The sequence below is a fragment of the Xenopus laevis genome, chromosome 3S (genome assembly GCF_017654675.1).
Source record: "Xenopus laevis strain J_2021 chromosome 3S, Xenopus_laevis_v10.1, whole genome shotgun sequence".
Classification (NCBI taxonomy): Eukaryota; Metazoa; Chordata; class Amphibia; order Anura; family Pipidae; genus Xenopus; species Xenopus laevis.
The window spans coordinates 99,037,033-99,056,553 of NC_054376.1; the positions used below are offsets into that span (position 1 = coordinate 99,037,033).

General features: G+C 39.5%; 1 protein-coding gene across 6 annotated transcripts; it reads right to left on the bottom strand.

Moving 5' to 3' along the window:
* Positions 1-250: 250 nt before the first annotated feature.
* On the bottom strand, positions 251-18,664 carry fam53c.S (family with sequence similarity 53 member C S homeolog). 6 transcript variants are annotated; one of them, XM_018254461.2, is made up of 5 exons: positions 18,448-18,585; positions 16,042-16,244; positions 8,135-8,192; positions 2,342-3,099; positions 251-1,281 (listed from the first exon to the last, which is right to left on the bottom strand). In XM_018254461.2, exons 2-5 carry the CDS (start codon positions 16,117-16,119, stop codon positions 1,054-1,056), a joined length of 1,122 nt encoding a protein of 373 aa, XP_018109950.1. In that variant the 5' UTR covers positions 16,120-16,244; positions 18,448-18,585; the 3' UTR covers positions 251-1,053.
* Between the last annotated feature and the right edge of the window lie 857 nt (positions 18,665-19,521).

Below are 19,521 nucleotides of genomic sequence, written 5' to 3' on the forward strand. Positions count from 1 at the left end.
GAGTGCTTTACAGACCTATGTCAACTTGAATGGCTGCCCCTTGGCTACATAGTAGCATATTTAGATAAACTGCAGTAGTGCTTGTAAAGCAAATACACAGTTTTAATTAGTGCAAAGTAACAGTAAATTATATTGAAATTCATAGAAAACCTTTAACTTTTTTTGTGTTACTGATCCTTTAATATATACAACACAGACATGTTCCTGAGAGACAAACAAAAGAGAGAAGTTGAAAGAATGAAGGGTTAGATTTAACAGATGTGGAATACTTTACTGTGAGGTTCAGTGCAGTCAAAATTATCTACTCTATGCAGAACTCTAGTGAATACACAGACAAAGGAGACAATAAGGAGGTGGTTGAATCCCCCTTTTCACTGGCCACCAAATGGGGGGGGAGGAGCAATAAGCCACACAATCCTACAACAACAGAAAGTTTTTTTGTTCTGTAATCAGAATCAATTGGTGAATATCTGGGTTTCCTATAGAACACTGGTTCAGCTTCAATGCTAAATGGTAATTTGTCATGGGGCCTTTTCTGAATATAAAGCATCAGCCTTGTGCACAAAAAAATACATTGCCTCGTTTGTTTGTTTACATTTTTCCCTCAACAGTCACAATTTCTAAAATGAGAAGACACAATCACAAGCAAACATTTGCATGTGAACCACCATCCCATAAGGTCAGCGCATCTTTCCAAAAGCCATCAATACAAAAATAAATCAATCCCACAGCACCCTTTGTGTAAAGTTCTGTAACTCATTTTAAGAGGTGGTTGTCAGCTCCAGCTCTTAGTCTAGGGAAAGGAGAAATGTACTTGGTGGTACAGATGACCCAGCCCCAGTATTTTCTTTAAGAAAAAATAAATAAATAATACACAGCTTTTTTTTTTTTTTTTTACCCTCCTCCCCTACACAATTCCTATCTGTCATGAAGGTCAGTAGAATGCTCTTTGAGCATGTCTCAGTTGGCCACCAGCAAGCATCCAAACACTCTCCACCAGACATCCCCTTTAGTATTAGATATCCATTTAAAGACTGAAGTTTCCTGAGAGTGCTAATTCTCCTCGATTAAATTTAAATCCAGGTCTGCGAAGTCATGCTGGAAGAGCATTGCCTGGGGACAGGAAGCGTGATCTCTCCGGCCTCTCTCTTCGTCTCTAAGTGCCAGTGTGCATGTAGGAACAGGACTCCCAGAAGTGCAAGGAGACTCCCGATGACAAGCCGTAAGTGAAGAGGAGCTGCCTTCATCTAAGTTGTCCAAAAAACACATAGCACCAGCATTCTGAAAAACAAAACCAAAAACAGTTTTATTATAAGGAGGGAAGTCATTTCACACTTGGTGGTGCCAAATGTTAGGCACCCCCAAATTAATGTATTTATTCACAGAAAACTGCACCGGCCTGGGGTTATTCCAGCAAGCACCATGGACCGATCCTCTTCCAGCTTCTTCTAATTTCCTGGAGCAGACGCATGCGCTACAGAATGATATAGCCGGCTTTGTAGTTAAAGTTCTGCTTTTCACTCTAATGGGCAGCTTTAAGAAGAAGCCAGGAGAGGAACGCTCCGTGGTATGCACTGGAATAACCACGGGCCGGTGCTGTTTTCTGCTGATAGGAGCACCGGCCCGGGGTTTCAGGTAAGTAGATACATTCACTTGAAGGTGCTTAACATTTGGCACCCCCAAGTGCAGGATGACTTTCCTTCTCCCTTCAGGGGGAACTATCTCGAAAATGAGAATTTAATACAAGTTTCCTCATACTGAAGTAAGAAACTTTCTAAATACAATGAATTAAACATTCTGCATTGGTTCTGAAATAATCAAGTTTATGTTCACTATTCCTCTCTCAGCATCTGTTTCTCCTCATTCTGTCTTCAGGAGTTGGCTGTCAGATGAATGATCCAATATATCTTATAGGGGGGGGGCTTCCTTTACTAGCAGATGAATTAGAACTCACTCAAATAACTAATTCCAATTCTAACGAAATAGCTGCCTTTTTGCACAAATTCTGCATGTAGAGAGACATGATGTCTGGCGATTTTAATAGACTGAGCTCTAATAAATCTTCTAGGCAAAAGTAGCCCCCTATAAGATATATTGGACCATTTATCTGACACCCAACTCCTGAATGAAGACAGAATGAGGAGAAACAGATGCTGAGAGAGTGATAGTGAAGATGAACTTGATTTCAGAAACGACACAGAATTTTTAATTAACTTTATTTAGAAAGTTTCTAATTTCGGTATGCTGAAGCTTATATTAAATTTAAATTTTCGCGATAGTTCCCCTTTAACATGCAAACACATTTGGAATGCTAGAGCCAATTCTCTACTATGCACTTTACCTGGTTCATCTTGTAGAAATCCAAAGAAGGACGGTGCCATCGTGTATCCTCTTCATGCCTCCTTTTAATTCCGCACTTTCTGGTATCCAAGTCACAAGGTTGTGATTGGCTGCGTGGCAGACACTGCTGCCGCCATACCATCTCTGGTGTTGACGGTGGAGAGCTGCTGGTTGAAGGAAGGAACCGTCCTGCCTCTTTGATGAGTACAGGTGAAAGTGAAAACCGACGCTGCAATGGGAAGCAGCTTGGCCCTTCTGAGTTCTCCCAAAATACACTGGTTGGTGAAAGGGTATATGGGCCTGGTGACTCTCGGCATAATGCCAGGCTGAAGAAGGGGGGGCTGTTGGCTTGGATGCAGCGTATAGAGGCACTGGGGTCATGTTGAAACCTGAGACTGGAGACCCCTTGGGATGGGCTTTGAGTCTGCACTGCCAGAACTGCTCCAACACCACCACTGTTACATCTCCTCTTGACAGGAGTCCAAACCTTAGAGCCACTAGGCCGCCAAACAGGCCTCCAGCGAGATAAGTCCTCTGGCACAGAAAGAGATCTACAGTGTCTTTTGGTAGGTGGAGCTGGAGGAGCAGCTGAATTGCCAGCCTCGGGTATATGGGAAGGGCTTCTACGGTGCGGTGAGTTTTCCCTGCTTAAAACAGGAAAATGAAGGCTCAAACTGGAATGGTGATGGCAACCAAGTCGGATTCCGTCTTCAAGTTCAATTCTTGGACAATGACTAATAAGTCCCCAAGAACGATCTTCTGCAAAATAAGACAGATTTATTAGCACTAGCCTCTTGTAATCAGTGTGCAATATATTATATTAAATGATACTAACAGTTGCAAGTTATTTTGGTCTTCCTGGCCCTGCTACTTATAAATGACTCTCCTTGCTCCTTGAGTTGATTGTAAAACATAAACAGACTTTTTCAATTGCTTTCTATCTTTTATTTTTTACGGTTTTGACAAACTTTAAGTTTAAAGTTTGTGTCTCAATTTGGCAGCTCAGTGATCCAGGAAAATTCTGAACTGTTACTGTTGGATTACGTGTGGTTTTTGAGTTATTTAGCTTTCTATTCAGCAGCTCTCCAGTTTGCAATTTCAGCAATCTGGTTGCTAGGGTCCAAATTACCCTACCAACCATGCATTAATTTGAAGAAGAGACTGGAATATGAATAGCAGTGGCCCTGAATAGGAAGATGTAAAAAAAAAAAAGTAGCAAGGACAATAAATTTGTAGCCTTACAAAGCATTTGTTTTTAGATGGGTCAGTGACAGTGAAGAAGGGAAATAATTCAAAAACTATATAAAAGAAAAAATGAAGGCTGATTGAAAAGTTGCTTATAATTGGCCATTCTTAGCATACTAAAAGTTAACTGAAATGGAGCCACCCCTTATATTATTTACCAGTTGCATTTACCTCACTGTTGTTCAGGTTAGTTGGATTAAGTTCGCTCATCTCTATTTTCGAAGTTTCTCAGATTCACAGAAGGATTTATCAGTGCATTTAGATCAGCGCTTTAAATAGGACGTTTCTAAAATATTTAATTGTTTGCCCTAGAGCAGGGGTGTCCAAACTTTTTGCAACGAGGGCCAGATTTGGTGAGGTGAAAATGTGTGGGGGCCGACCATTCAGCCTGACATCCATTCAGAGGTAGCTATCTTGCGATCAGGATCATTCACTCCTGGAGATGGACACGTACACGGCGAGTGGAGTCTGTTTTGGACTTATTCTCCGCTCCTCATTTAAACAAGATATTGCATAGCCGTAATATTTGGGCACATGATTAGTGAAATGATGTGCCACTTGGTCTATACTGCTGCCCGTGTGCTGAAGGTGTTAGCAATAGACACATACTGGCACGTAGTGACGCACCGCACTCGCATACGTCTTTAGTTTACTGCACTGGCACATCAGTACTTCTATTGCACCTTCAGCCCTAAAGCAGTATGCAAGAGCGGCGCGTCACTACCTGCCAGTATGTGTCTATTGCTAACACCTTCAGCACACAGGCAGCAGTATAGACCAAGTGGCAGATCATTTCACTAATCATGTGCCAAAATATTACGGCTACGGCTATGCAATTACTGATTGCATCATGCTGGGGGGCCACATTATTATTAATTTCATGATGGAGGCTGAGGGCCGATGTAAATTTGAAAACGGGCTGCAATTGGCCCCTGGGCCTGACTTTGGACATGCCTGCCCTAGAGCCACTCCATTGTTACATTTGCCTTTTTCTGCAGAATGAAACAATCTACCTTGTAGTATTTAACTGTATTTTGCATCACCACAACGTTTCATGGTAAGTATGCTGTGTGCTATGAGGGCAGTGTTAAATTTGCACAACACTTTATTTTCAAGTCTCATTTCACCACAAAATATTTAGGGGGTTATTTATCAAGGTCCAAATTTATCGCAGTATAATATAAAACTTTGAACAACTCTGAATTCCCGAATGGACCATGCTTATGAAGACAAAAGCCGAAAAAATAGGGTCGGGCAAACTTTGTAGCTTTCACTGAAAACTCCAAATTGTTCGGAGTTTTGAGCAAAAACTACTTTTTTCTGAGTTTTTTGCACAGAAACCACAAAATTATCAGCTATCAGTACGGACATCAACGCAGACACTGGAACCTTCCCCATTGATTTATACCACTGCCGGGGTTTCGGATTAAGAGTTTTTAGACCATTGGACTTTAATAAATCTCGAAAAATTTGTAGTTTTTTTTTTGCTCCAAAAACTAAGAATTATTCGAGTTTCGGATATTCGGAGTTGATAAGTAACCCCCTTAATAACTTAAGTAGCTTCCTGCTGTTAGCGTGCATAAGAGATCTAATCCAATTGGTGCACAAGCACCATGTGATCAGTCTAGAGCAAACATGACTAGAAGAATAGCTAAATTCAGCTACAAATAGTGTTTTTTTTAAAAATTTGAATAGAATTTTGACTATTCCCTAGTCGAAGTACACACAAAATAGCTCGAAATTCTAATTTTTTTCATTTGAAAATCCACCTCAACCTTTGATAAATCTGCCCCTCAGTGTAACAGAATACCAAGCCACAAACTATATATCAATGTTGTCTAGTCAAGAAAGGAGGCTTCCACCAGAAAAAGGATTCAGCTGAATTCAAAGGCAATATATTTTATATCGATTTGTATTTTTTTTCTGCATCTTCTCATTAAGAGAAATTAAGTTCAGCATAGAATGTGTAGACATTATACACCATCTATTTTGCACTTTTGTACCAGTTCAGTGCCACCACAACTCTTAAGAGTCAGTAGTTTCCCATATTATTTTCTGCTGATTCACATAAGATGCACTGGGTTGTTGTTCCGAGATACCCGAGATTTGGGACTGACTTACAATATACAGTATATATGCAATGTCAAATTCATGATAGCAGTTAACATTAGGAATTAATTCAGATCCACATTACATGGCAGCATGGCAGTGCAATCTGTCATAACAGTGCAATCTGTCAGTTCCCCTTTTGGTCTATCAAATTTCTGGTTGGCTAAGCCAGGTCTTAAAGGAACAGTAAGATCAAACAATAAAAGTGGTTTCAAGTAATACAAATAGAATGCAGTGTTGCCCTGCACTGGTAAAACGGCTGTGTTTGCTTCAGAAACACTGCTATTGTTTATATAAATAAGCTGCTGTGTAGCAATGGGAGCAGCCATTCAAAGTAGAAACGGCTCAGGTTACACAGCAAATAGCAGATAAGCTCCATAGAACACAATGGTGTTATCTTGTATCCAGTGTTGGACTGGCCCACCAGGAAAACTCACGGTGGGCCCAGGTATCAGTGGATCCTCATGCTGCTAAACATTTAGCTTATTTCATGGCCATTCCCTATTTCTATGAGTACAAAAGGCCAAATAGATGGAAAATATAGATTATAGTATTTAAAGAAAAAAAAGACTAGGAGAATAGAGGTTGAGTGAGGAGAGAACGAATAACAGTTCTGAGAGGGGCCTCTGATCTAAGGTTTTTGGGCTAGCCCCTGGTGTCCCAGTCCGACACTGCTTGTATCCACTATTTAACCTGTGCCATATAGCCTTTTTTCAATTGCTACACAGAGGCTTGTTTATAAGAACTATAGTAGTGTTTCTGAAGCAAACAGAACAATTTTACCAGTGCAAGGCAACACTACATGATATTTTGAATACTTTAAAACATTTTTTTTTTGTGTTACTGTTGCTTTAGCAGTAGATAGAATAATAGCAAACCAGTACCATTGCTTGGGCTGCAGGAGCTTAAAACAGCAGCCTCAGAGGGGAAAAAAAGGACATTTTGTTGGGGTGAAAGAATGTAGGGACACAAGAAAAGCAGAATGCAAGAAAGTGAATGAAGGTTTGCAGAGAAATTAAAGTCCACATGAAAGTGGAAATACATACAAATATGAAGTGGAATGGAGAGCACAAAAATTGGAAAAAGTAGAGTTAGGAAGGACACAAGAAGGCAAAGGGTAAGGGAAGAAGAATAAGAAATGGGAAACAAGATAAAAGAGCAGTAGGGAAACTGAGAATATAGAAAGTAGAACCTCTCGTTATATAATGCGCTAGGGGTGCCGATCCACTGCTTCTTGATGTCATTCTTTTTTTTCATTGAAAGTGTATGTCTGGCAGTGGTTAAGTATTAGGATATACTACATGTCAACAGTGGCCCGAAACAATGGGTGGGTGGCCACGAAGTTTAGAACATAAAGTCCTAATATATAGATACTGTCATGGGAAAAAATGTTTTTTTTTTTTTTTAAAATGCATCAGTTAATGGTGCTGCTCCAGCAGAATTCTGCACTGAAATCCGTTTCTCAAAAGAGCAAACAGATTTTTGTTATATTTAATTTTGACATCTGACATTGGGCTAGACATATTGTCAGTTTACCAGCTGCCCCCAGTCATGTGACTTGTGCTCTGATAAACTTCAGTCACGCTTTACTGCAAGTTGGAGTGATATCACCCCCCCCCCCACCTACAAACAGCATAAAAACAGAACATTGGGAAGGTAACAGATCCTTAACACAAGATAAAAGCTGCCTGGTAGATATAAGAACAGCACTCAATAGTAAAATACAGGTCCCACTGCAACACGTTCAGTTATATTGAATAGGAGAAACAACAGCCTGTGAGAAAGCAGTTCCATCCTAAAGTGCTGGATCTTTCGGAAAGCACATGACCAGGCAAAATGACCTAAGATGGCTGCCTACACACCAATATTACAACTAAAAAAAATACATGCGCTGGTTCAGGAATTAAATTTTATATGGTAGAGTGAATTATTTGGTGTAAATAGTGTAATTTAGAAATAAAAACGACATCATAAAAATCATGACAGAATCCCTTTTAAAAACAAGGATGCACCAAGGCGGAACCCAGGATTTGGTTCAGGATTCTACAAAGTCCTACCACCTTCTCCAGGATTAAGGTATCCAAAGTGTTCAGCTGAACCATATCCAAAACTTCTGGAATACTTCTTTTAATATGACAACTTTTGTTCACAATTGCAAATTGGGGTTCAGATTCAACATGGGGCAAATCTTTTATAAAGGATTCAATATTCGGTAAATGCAAAAGAATATGGTTTAGGTGCATCCCTTCTAAAAAAAAAAATAAAAAATACTAAAGTCACAAACACTTTGCATGCATAATATCAACACGAAGCATGCAAAATGTCAATAGAATTGTTTACAAGCTGCAGGTTGTCACTTGACTTCTAAAAAGTGTGTACAACCCCCTCCCCCAAACATTCTTCACTTTTTGTTTGGTTTGATGAAGAGCCTATATTTTACCTGACACAAAGTGGTAAGGGCTGCTGCACCCTTCAGGATCTTGATGGTCAGGCAATGGCTGAGAAAGTACAAGAGAGAAAAAGAAAGACATCAGAGTTGCAAGAAAGATAACATAAGACATTATTTACCTTGCATTGGCAGTGTTGGGCTGAGTTAATGGGACAGAGACAGGATGGTCTGGGACTAGAACCTCTCCATTGTCTAATTGTGCCAGGCATGCAAGTAGAAAAGGACATAAACTAGACCAAAGCAAGTTGTGGGTGCACAAACATGCTATGGCTATTTAAAAAGGGTAAACTAACTTTGAAATATTTTAACATTCAAATACAGTGATGTCATGTTTGTAATGAAAGGAATGCGTTAAGAAGACCCTTGTCATGCTTCCAACATTTTCATACATACTGTACATCTGTTTATACTAATTAGAACTATGAATACCCTAAGAGCAAGGCCAGACATGGCGTATTTGCGGCGTTTTTACGTTGTGTTTTTATAAAAGAACAGCCAGGCATAAATAATCATAAACTGCACTACCACTGAAACTAATGGAAAACGCACTGTTTCAATTCACACAGGGAGCTTGCAAACTGAAATCCGCCACAGGACGCCAGTATTGGCGGGGGGGATTTTTTTTAGCAGAAACGAGAATACTTCAAGAAACTACCAAATCAATAGACTCGATGGGATCTGCATGTTTGAAACCACACTTTGCTTAAATACGCAGCGTATTTTAAATATGGCGTCCAAATTCTCAATGAGAAGTGCATGTTGGTAAAAGAATCCTACGTGCTGAAAAACACATGTTGGTTTCAGTGACGTATTTACACCTGACTTTTTTTTTTTATAAAAAACGCAACGTAAAAACGACGTCTGGCCTTGCCCTAAGTAGATTAAAATAAACAGAATACCAACTCTGCCTAGAACTATTACGTCCTGTATACATAAATGAGTGAGCGCTACCATAGAAAGCCCTCTTCAGGGGTAAGCTAACCACAAAATCAAAATTTTCCTAATAAAAAAAATATAATTGAGTAAAATTCCAATATATGCTTATTAACCCTTTGCCAGCCAAGCACTTACGCGCATGTGCTGGCAGGCAAGGGCTTTAAGTGCTAAGAACGTACCTTGTATGTTCTTGGCAAAATCAACGCTGTACTCTGCATTGGCAGCTTTAGCTGATTCTGCAGAGCCTTCGCAGCATTAACAGCACCCTGGGCAACGAGGCTGGGGGGCTGTCATGTCGGTCCTGCGATAGGATTGTCTTGTCGCAGGGCTGACCTAAAGGAAGCAGACGCATCAAATTGTGCATCTGTTTGCTCATCTGCTTCCTCCTTCTTACCTCGTGTTCCTGCCCGCGCACTTCCCGTTTGCCGAGACTCTGCAGACACGCTTCTCCAGGACCCCTCCAGCCATCAGATCGTCCAGGAACGGTAATCGGCCTTTATTTACACACACTTACATACATTTATACACTCTTACACACATATTTTAGTAAATATTCTTTTTGCAGTTTTTATTTTGCATTTATATACACTTATATGCACATATATACACACTTACACACGGTCACACAACTTTTGGAAGTGTATTATCCAGTAACTGCAGTACTCTGATAATTATGATGATTATTCCATATTATAATTTTATTGGCTCATTAGCTCATGTAGACAAAAAATGGCAACGTTTCGGGCCTCACAGGGCCCTTTATCAAGCCTCAACTTTTGGAAGTGTACACACATTTTATTTTTTTTACATTTCATTTTACCAATTTGTGGTTTTTTTACCCCTAAAAACTGTTTATTTTGGCAGTGTGACTATTGGGTAATCTATTTTGGCCATTATTTTGTTATTTCATTGATTTACACAATTTTTGTGGTTTTATTGCAATTGTATCCCTGCATTGTTGTTCCTTATGTATCTTTAGTATAGTTTTGCTGTTTGGTGCTTTGGTATAGAAAGATTTATTTAACTTTGTTTGATCCGTCAGAATATGTACTCCAAAAATATTTATAGTTTGGGGGTCTTACAACACTAACGCATAATCGGGGCTCTGTTTTCAGCAGCTGAGTTGGCCAGCGTGAAAATTCATATGAACGTTTTTCATTTGGACATTGAACTATTCAGTAGACCTCTGATGTCCATATTCAGGGTGATCTTTGGACGCAAAACATTGTGTTCTATAAATGAGGCAAACTACAACATTTTTAGGTGATTTTCAGAAATGTTGTAAAAACCTCTACGTTTAGAAAAGCTTTGCAGTTTGGTGTAGAAAGAGGTTTTTATCTATGTTGGATGTCAGAATGTGTACTTTCCAAAAATATATGGTTTTGGGGGGGGTCATTGTGCTGTTAGGGTCTTGTGGCACATAATACACAGTCACGGGTCTTTGTTTACAGAAAGCGAATCGGCAGCAGAGAAAATTCATATGCACTATTTTTATTTGGGGTCCGTACATGCCAGCTGCTTTGGTAAGAAAAGGGAGGTGCAACTGTGAACTTCTCTGGTTCCAAAAAGAGCAATTTCCCAACAATGAATTGTTGACTGAAATTGCCATCATTATTTTCCCAAAACAGTAGCAGAAAAAAACATTTACTAGCCTTAATTGAGATTGCTAATTTTGAAAAACATTCATGGAGAAATAGAGACTAATCTGGCAATGAAATTCTTATCTAAATCATTTGTGCACCTGCTATAGTGGAATTTCTAAACTAAGCATGACAGTGTTGATGGTTACTCTCTACCAGCTCCATTGATTCTAGCCATAGCTCCAGCAATGCTGGGTCAAGCACCACCTGCTATGCAGCATGCAAAACCATTATAGTATTAGAACTGCTAAAGTATGACAGTGGAAGGGGATATGGAGAATTATGGTTATGGATCTAAAGCCAAGAGAGAAATCTGCAGATCCTTAAAACTGGAGTTAAACTGATAGATTCGTATGAGATTCAAACTTGCCATACACACAGCTTGCCAAATTGCACACACCGGCCACCTTATCAGATCGCAGATATATAAGTTGCAATATAATTGCAAACAGGGTCTGTTGGGTTTTTTTTTTTTGTTGCCTGGGGGTTCTACACAAATGGGTGGAGTGTGAAGCAAGTCCAAAATTGAATAGATTAATGAACAGGACAATCTCCTGCTCACCTTTATTAAAGGAACAGTTCAGTGCACAAATAAATACTGGGTAAATAGATGGGCTGTGCAAAATTATAAATGTTTCTAATATAGTTATGTCAGCCAAAAATGTTATCTATAAAGGCTGGAGTGATCTGATGTCTAACATAACAGAACCCAACTTTCTGCTTTTCAACTCTCTAACTCCGCAACTTTAAGGGGGGCCACATGTTTAGTGAGTTAGTAATTGATCCTTAGCATTCAGCTCAGATTCAAAAGCAACAGTTATGGCTAGTGATGGGCGAATTTATTCGCAGGCGCGAATTTGCCGCCAGCGAATAAATTAGCAATATTGACGTGAAAATTTATTGGCAAAAATTCGCCAGCGTAGAAAAAAAATAAATGTGATGCCGGCGCTGGCTTTGACGCTGCCGTCAATAAACGGATGCCCATTGACTTGAATTGTCGCAGGAGTCAAAATTGCTGATTTGTGTTTTTTTCGCCAGTTTCACGAATTTAGCGGGAAATTTGCAAAATTCGTGTAGAAGTGAAACAGGACAAATTCGCCCATCACTACTTATGGCCCATGTGGACTAAAAGATTGAAGCTCTAAAAGGAGTTGTTTTGGTTCAGCAGCCACAAACATAAAATAAATGCCTTCACTCATAACTGCTTAGGTTAATTTATTTTTGCATTATTTTAAGCAACACTAATTTAAGCACAATTTAAGGTCATCAGGCACATATAGGAATGCATGATTTGCATAAGGCAAACAGATTCTACATGCTGGAAAACTGGACAGACACATATATAACCCTGCAAATCTAGAATGGCCACAATTAACACAGCAAAATCAGGCCACGGATTTACGGATTTTATTCATACCAAATACCGCTACTACTTGTTGGTGGTTTTTGCTCCAGAGGACATGTGTCAGCACACTTTTGTAGATTAACATGACACTGACATTCATTTAATAATCTCTCTGAAATCACCACACCCTTTCTCTTAATGGTAAAGAAAAGCATAATTTCAAGCAACTTTGCATAATACATCAATTAAAAAATATGCAGACTTTTCATCATTTTTAATTGTTTGGAGAAGTTCCCTAAGCCTGGCCCTCCTGCTCTCCTGATCTCTCCGACTACTTTGCTGAGCTGGCTGACTACTGTTGCTTTGTATCAGCAGCCATCTGTCTTTAGCCTGCATCCTCCAAACCCCACAGTACAATGGAACATCACAGTGCAATGCATCAGAGTTTAGTCCCTCCTTCCCTGCCAGAATTTCAAATGATGCAGAAAGAGAAGAACTGTTAAACAGCTGGATTTCAGCATAGAAAATGGCATTTATTCATACTTTTTGAAAAAACAGGTAACTATGATGGGTATATTAGGGGTTTCTGTGTTATGTGTGCCTCTTTATCAAATTTTGGTTTGGAAGCCGGAGTTCCCCTTAAAAAAATTAACACTGCGGCATACTAAGTACTCCAGTCTATTGGTAACATTTACTTAGCTTTAAAGGAGAAGTAAAGCCTAAAAAATAGATGACTAGAAACTGTGTATTTTCTTTATTCAGCTTACTGTACCAGTTCAGAGGTTCAGAAGCATTATAATATTAATACATACTGACCCTCAGAGCAGCTGACTGTCTTTGATGTTGTTAGGGCATTTTTTGCAAGTCCGTGGGTAAAAGTGGCCATAGACACAAATATCCGTTCGTTTGGCAATTCGCCAAACAAACGGATCTTTCCCTGATATTCCATTGACGAGCATGGCTATATCGGGGGGTGTAATCTGAACGTTCGGCCGTATGCGCAATGGGCTCCGGCGGGATCGGCTGGAGGAAAGATGCCAGCACTCTACACACACGATCTGAAAATCGTACGAATCGTCGATTCGTACAATAGGATCTGTGTGTCTATGGCCAGCTTTAGCCCAGACTTCTTGTTTTTTGAGCTACTGCTAAAAAGCTAAGCTTAGGTGGTCATCAAAAAGTATCAGAATAAATAATAGTATACTTATATTGTGTATTGTGAGTCAGTCCCTTACTTAAGTAACAGACATTAGTCCAGAGAGCATTCACTATGAAGCACCAGAAAAGAAGAAGAGGTACTGGGGCATATTTAGAGGCACAGATCTTCACTGCTAAAGGGTTGTGGTGATCTTGGGTTGATTCAGAAGTCCAAAACAGAAGGTGTAACATGTCTAGACATTCCTGTGACGAAAAGTCACATGATTTTAAGCATTAAGATTCGGTTTGGCCGAATACCAAACTGAATCCTGGATTCGGTGCATCACTAATAAAGATATTTGTCAACCCCAATAAAAACAGCAAGTATGAAAACACTTCACTGTGTACTACACTGGAAAATTCAGAGGGTTGGTACAGTAAACATTTGGAAATATTGCAGAAATGTTCAAACTTATGACTAGCTTAAACAAGTTGTTTTATCAAACTGATTTTTGTTGGAGTTCCTTTAGTGTACTGGCAGTAGTGGAGATGTGTCTAAAGTTGTAAATCTGCATTACCTTGGGCAAGATATCTCCCAAAAATGCCTTCCCCTTGCCTAACAGCAAGTAAAACATATTTGTGGTGATCCATATTAAATGGGTTGTGCACCTTTGAGTTAACTTTTAGTATGATGTAGAAAGTGATATTCTGAGACAATTTGCAATTGGTTTTCATTATTTGTTTTTTTTTTTAATGTATTTAGCTATTTATTCAGTAGCTTGCCAGTTTGCAATTTCAGCAGTCTGGTTGCTAGGGTCCCAATTACCCTAGCAACCAGGCAATGATTTACATAAGAGACTGGAGTATGTATAGGAAAGGGCATTAATAGAAAGAATAACAATACATTTGTAGCCTTACAGGGCATTCATTTTTTTAGATAGGGGTCAGTGACCCCCACTTGAAAAAAAAGGCAAAATAATGACAAAACTATAAAAAAAACAATTAAGACCAATTGAAAAGTTGCTTAGAAACTGCTATATCATACTAAAAGTTTATTTAAAGGTGAACCACACCTTTAAAATGCCAGAAAATGCCTTGTCTGCCAGTACCCCAAAGCTCACCATAGACGTTAAGATTTTTCTTTCCTTAACGACCGATTTTAGTGCGATCCGACAAATCTGTCAAATTAATGTGAGGTTAGCGGGCACTGAACGATTGTGCATGTAGCGATTTTTTGTCCGACATTGGTCAGGAAATTGATCGGGCAGGTTAGAAGATTTTCATCGGTCACAGTGAAATGTATCCATTGTCCAATTGTTTGCTGGGTCAAGCAGTCAGCTACCCACGGTTTTCCTGGCTTCAACTAGACAATATTGCTTGAAATTGTCTTGTACATTTAAACAAAGTTTCAAGATAAGCCACTTTAAAGAGGCTATAGTGCAAGGAGCACTGATTAGGTATAGCCAGGGCCATCAGGGTGGGACAGAGGGAGAGTGCCACGGGGGAAGAGTTGGTTCAATTTTCTCCCCACTTTCCTTATTTGACAGGGTCCACTGCCCAGAGGGCCATGGTAGGTGGTGGGCCCTCTGCAAGTGGTGTGGGGCCCCAGGATTTTTGATGGCAGTCCTATTATAGTACAAAGCTTATGCTAAACTGCAACTGTGATAAAAACACTCCATTCAACACCGCTACTGAGTGAGTGGGATGAGCAGTTTTCTGAGATAACTGGTAAAAACATAATATACATTTTTACTTATGGTGAGACTAATCCTACAAAGACACCAGAGTGCAAAAATAGAGAACAATACTCTTGGGTTTGTTGTCTATAAATCTGGCACAAAGTTAAAAAAAAGTTACTTAACACCTCTGATTCCCATATATAAACAAAGGAACCATTTACATGACCCTGTTAAGTCACCTACATATAAAAAGCTGTATCATGAACGTCCTTAAATTAAACATGGAACTGAAATTTTTTTCATTTTTATTTAAACACCCATACCGGTTATAAAGGTGTTTAAATATCCGAGCTGTCAATCAAATATTACGTGCCCCACCCCTTATGCCTGAGGCACAATGCTGCTCTATTACAAATTCCAACAATCTGCAGCATTTTATCATGATGTTAATGCGTGATGAGAGGTGTAGTCCAACAATCATAAGAGGTTTAATTCTTAAAGCAACACCGCACAATAAAATGTCTTGTTAGCACCAGCAGCCCTTATGCATCAAGAAGATCCTACAATGAGAAATGTGCCCTCTCTGTTTACAACTGACTTCGCTTTCTTTTGTAGTTTTTTCCGTAGTGTCTTTAGCTTTATACTGAAGCAGCAATTTTGAGGCAGCAGCAACCTGACCACCAGAATATTTTCATGACATCAGTCACAACGAATGGACTGGTTCTGGGGCTTATTGCAACTAGACATGGTGCTGTAAAAGAAACTAGATTATGGAATTCACATTACTGAATTTAGATCACACCAATCATTTTATTACTAAGTTTATGAGTTTTATATAAAGGCACCATAACTGGTAGCAAAGCGATAATATTTCTAAACCTACAGAGCAATACTCAAAGCTTACAAAAGCAAAAGTTTCCAATTTAGGTTTATGTCCTATATAGGGGAATGATGGTTGAGATAAACTGAACATAAGGTATAATTTCTGAATCTGGGTTTCCTTTTAAACTTTGATTTTAAACACTGCATTTAGCACTTTCCACAAGGATAGTGTGCATAAATGTATAGAAATTCCTTGACTTCATCTTATTGCTTTCCTCAAGTCAGAACATGAAGTATGGATATGGTATGGAAGAATGGAAGACTGACAGAACACCTTACCAGACTTATACTGAAAGACTTGCATTTTAGATCCTCCAGACTTTGTTTCTGCAATTGTTCTGTAATCATTGAGATCATGATGGCCAGGTCTGGCTGCTCATTTGTCGTTTTAGTAACGGTTATAGCACATGATGGCCCCTTAAGTGCCAGGATCTACTGGGCCTGACCCAAGAGGAAGCTCAAATCGACCCCATCACTCCATCCTGCATGAGCCAAATACACATACATATCAGTAAACAGCCTTACAATTCTGCACATTTAAGATAAGTAGCAACAAGTGACATTCCTGGGATGATGCAAGAGTTTTATTTTCGTAAGTTAGTCCAGAAACTGGAGAGGACTGATGATTAAGAAGTCTACTTTACCTAAAGGTAATATCTGGACAGTAAACCAGCAGATCAGGAATGTCCAATTTATATCCTGAATTCTATTTCCTAGCATCACCAGAGATATCTGGCTGTTATTATATATTATGAATTCACTATTGTAGTAAAACATGAATTCAAAGACTGCAACATTGACACCTTTCCAATATATATTTTTATGACACTGCTAGTGTGGACGTCTGTCTTAAAAAAGGGACCTCATTTCCTAACAATAAACAAATTGGTTTATTAATGACTTCATTTATTCATGCATATTACTAACAAACTACCTATTGCCAAAACACAGTTCTGTTTCTGGTCTCTGTACCTTTGCTATGCTTTCAGATAGCAGAACTGGAAATTGTTTAAAACTGCAATGTGTTAAAAAAAATGATGATGGTGATTTTAGATTGTAAGCTCTGTTGAGACGGGTCCTCCATACCTCCCACACAGATCAGTTTTTGTATGCAATCTGTATATTTCATGTATACACCCAGTTAACTGTACAGCCCTACTGAATACAGTGGCACTTTAAAGGGATACTGTCATGGGAAAAAAATGTTTTTTCAAAATGAATCAGTTAATAGTGTTGCTCCAGCAGAATTCTGCATTGAAATCCATTTCTCTAAAAAGCAAACATATTTTTTTTTTTATATTCAATTTTGAAATCTGACATATTGTCAATTTCCCAGCTGCCCCAAGTCATGTGACTTGTGCTCTGATAAACTTCAATCACTCTTTACTGCAAGTTGGAGTGATATCACCCCCATCCCTTTTCCCCCCCAGCAGCCAAACAAAAGAACAATGGGAAGGTAACCAGATAGCAGCTCTCTAACACAAGATAACAGCTGCCTGGTAGATCTAAAAACAACACTCAATAGTAAAAACCCATGTCCCACTGAGACACATTCAGTTACATTGAGAAGGAAAAACAGCAGCCTGCCAGAAAGCATTTCTCTCCTAAAGCGCCGGCACAAGTCACATGAACAGGGGCAGCTGGGAAATTGACAAAATGTCCAGCCCCATGATTTGAAAATTGAATATAAAAAAAATCTGTTTGCTCTTTTGAGAAATGGATTTCAGTGCAGAAGTCTGCTGGAGTAGCACTATTAACTGATTCATTTTGAAAAAAACATGTTTTCTGATGACAGGATCCCTTTAAAAATACATGTTAATAACCATTCAAATTTCTATGTTTAATATATATATATATGATCACAACATGACATAGGCCTCAGAGGCCAGGCAAAAATAGAATGGCAGAACAGGAGCTAAATTGTATGTTTTGCAATGGGTGCACTGTACATATTAGTAAATAACACCAGCAGCAGCTTTATTTATCTGCCAACTATATGAAAGCTCTAGAAAGCTGACGTTGTGTTTGAAGGAGGATGGGGAAATGTATATGTCACCCATTCACGTCAAGGTAGTTGTGCTGTCTGATAGTAACATATTAATGTGCAAAAACCAAACTGCTACGCTGAGGGCAACAGTGGGGCCCGCTGTCCTGTGACTGCATCTCTAATGTGGGAAATAAAGAGTTAACGGTGTGTTTATCTACCTCTTCAGGAGATGGCCTGATCAGCGCCTACAATGGGGCCGCATACCTTACCGCCCGCTTTTCAGAGGCCTCGCGCTTCTGACAACCTCCCCTTCACCTCCAGTCCCCATCTGATCTTTTTCAATTACCTGTTTCAGCAACGACGCTCCCAGCGACCCGGAGTAGCTCTGAGCCAGCAGCGGCCCTGCAGCGCCCTTAAATACCACCCAGAATGTACCACTAAAATAGGGGATGCTAGTTTTTCACAGTACTACAGGTTTAGAGGCGAAATCCACAATACCGGCTTACTATACGATCATTGATTTATAAATATTTCCTAGTTCCCCAATATTCCGAGATACAAGCAGGGTGATTGAGGTCAAGAAAATCGAGGCAACCCTGAGTCGGCCCGATATCCCTGTCAGATGAATGAGCTGCCCCGTCCCCATTGTGGGAAAAACCATCAAGCTTCATAGACGGGGCAAATAGCGGTATACCTACCGACTACCGGTGAGGCGGATGAGCTGTGAGCATCAGCATCAGATCCGCCAAAGGTAATATTGTGTGCAAAACGCCTAATCACACCTTGCGGCCAGAGGCGCTTTAAGCGTGGGCGGTTCGCCGTAGCCACTCTTTCGCTCACCCCCACGCCGGAGAGCTTATGCGAAAGCAAAGGTTGCTGGGATATGTAGTTCCTCGACATTAGAATAGTGCAGCGTATTATGCGTTTTTCCACTTGCACGCTGGCTGGGTTATGCGTGGCCCTGCAGCTCAGTATTCAGAGAACATTCACCCCCAGAGCCAACCTCGTTTGTATGGTGCCTGTTTATGCGTTATTATTTATTTTTATTAGGCAACTTATGGACGCTTGGGTAAGTAGGGGGGGATAATGACGGCTCTAATAATTGGAACATTGCATTGGAATTAAAAAAAAAAAAAATAGCCAAAGCCCTCTGAACTATCTCCAAACACTTAAAAATATTCTTAATATGATCACAGTATGCTTTATAGTAGAATGCCATCACTCACCTGAAAATTAAAATAGAGCTACCTAGGGCTTTTTTTACAACTGTAAAAGTTTTATAGAGCTGGTAAGATCCTCCTGTTTACATTAGAAAAATGAGACATTGCCTAGCAAGGCTAGGCTCTAAAGGAGGGGTTAAACCACCAAAACCAGTTTTGCACTGTGCTGATCTTGACATATTTAAAGGGGGTGGTTCTCCTTTAAGTTAACTTTTAGCATGTTGTAGACTGTCTTATTCTAAATAACCTTTCAATTGGCCTTCATTTTTTTATTTTTAATCGATTTTGAATTGTTTGCCTTTTACTTACTCTTTCCAGCTTTCAAATGGAGGGGGTCACTGACCCCATCTTAAAAACAAATGCCCTGTACGGCTACAGATGTATTGTAATTGCTGCTTTTTATTACTCTTCTTTCTATTCAGGTCCTCTCCTATTTCAGTTTCTTATTTAAATCAATGCATGGTTACTATGGTAATTTGGACCCTAGCAACCACATTGCTGAACTTGCAAACTAACAAAAATTGAAAACCTATTGCAAATAGTCTCAGAATA

What these genes read in the sequence shown, in the direction of transcription:
- fam53c.S (XM_018254459.2), bottom strand. Translation starts at nt 18,649, where the DNA reads ATGTCGAGGAACTACATATCCCAGCAACCTTTGCTTTCGCATAAGCTC. An exon ending in ATCCGCCTCACCGGTAGTCG is followed by an intron (nt 3,100 to 18,447) that starts GTAGGTATACCG and finishes CTTATTTTGCAG; the next exon opens with AAGATCGTTCTTGGGGACTT. An exon ending in ATTTCTACAAGATGAACCAG is followed by an intron (nt 1,282 to 2,341) that starts GTAAAGTGCATA and finishes TTTGTTTTTCAG; the next exon opens with AATGCTGGTGCTATGTGTTT.